General features: G+C 34.4%; 1 protein-coding gene across 1 annotated transcript in view; it reads left to right on the top strand.

Moving 5' to 3' along the window:
• Nucleotides 1-244: 244 nt before the first annotated feature.
• LOC144961568 (uncharacterized) overlaps nt 245-404 on the top strand; it is a gene marked incomplete at its 3' end in the record, with an annotated part of 4,700 nt that continues 4,540 nt past the window's right edge. The window contains exon 1 of the mRNA XM_078894714.1: nt 245-268. Within this exon, the coding sequence (XP_078750840.1) occupies nt 251-268 (18 nt within the window). The remainder of the gene's footprint in view (nt 269-404) is intronic.

Raw genomic sequence — 404 nt, 5'->3', positions numbered from 1 at the left:
ATGGCAATGTTGTGAGCTTCTTATCCAAGTGCATACTATCTATATGTACCATATAACATTATAAAATTGAATACTATGTTTCTCGCCCTCCCCCTTCCCTCTCATCACCAGGAAGGTACAGTGATCATGAATAATCGTGAGTACATCGTGAGCCCAAACAATGAGTATCTGGCTATCAACGAATCATCCAGTGCCCACAGACTGTGTAAGCTGATAAGGCACCTAGACTATGGGCTAAACGCTCTGGAAGATGAAACTATTACACGGAGTAAGTATGACTTGGTGTTTTTGAAGCATGTGGCACTAAAATAACTGTTTGTACATTCAAAAGCACCGTTAAGATAATAATAATAATAATAATAATAATAATAATAATAATAATAATAATAATAATAATAATAATA

The sequence above is a fragment of the Berghia stephanieae genome, unplaced genomic scaffold (assembly GCF_034508935.2).
Source record: "Berghia stephanieae isolate SIO BIC M18660-M18661 unplaced genomic scaffold, UCSD_Bste_1.3 scaffold3086, whole genome shotgun sequence".
NCBI classification, from domain to species: domain Eukaryota; kingdom Metazoa; phylum Mollusca; class Gastropoda; order Nudibranchia; family Aeolidiidae; genus Berghia; species Berghia stephanieae.
This window is presented reverse-complemented; position numbering and strand designations above follow the sequence as displayed.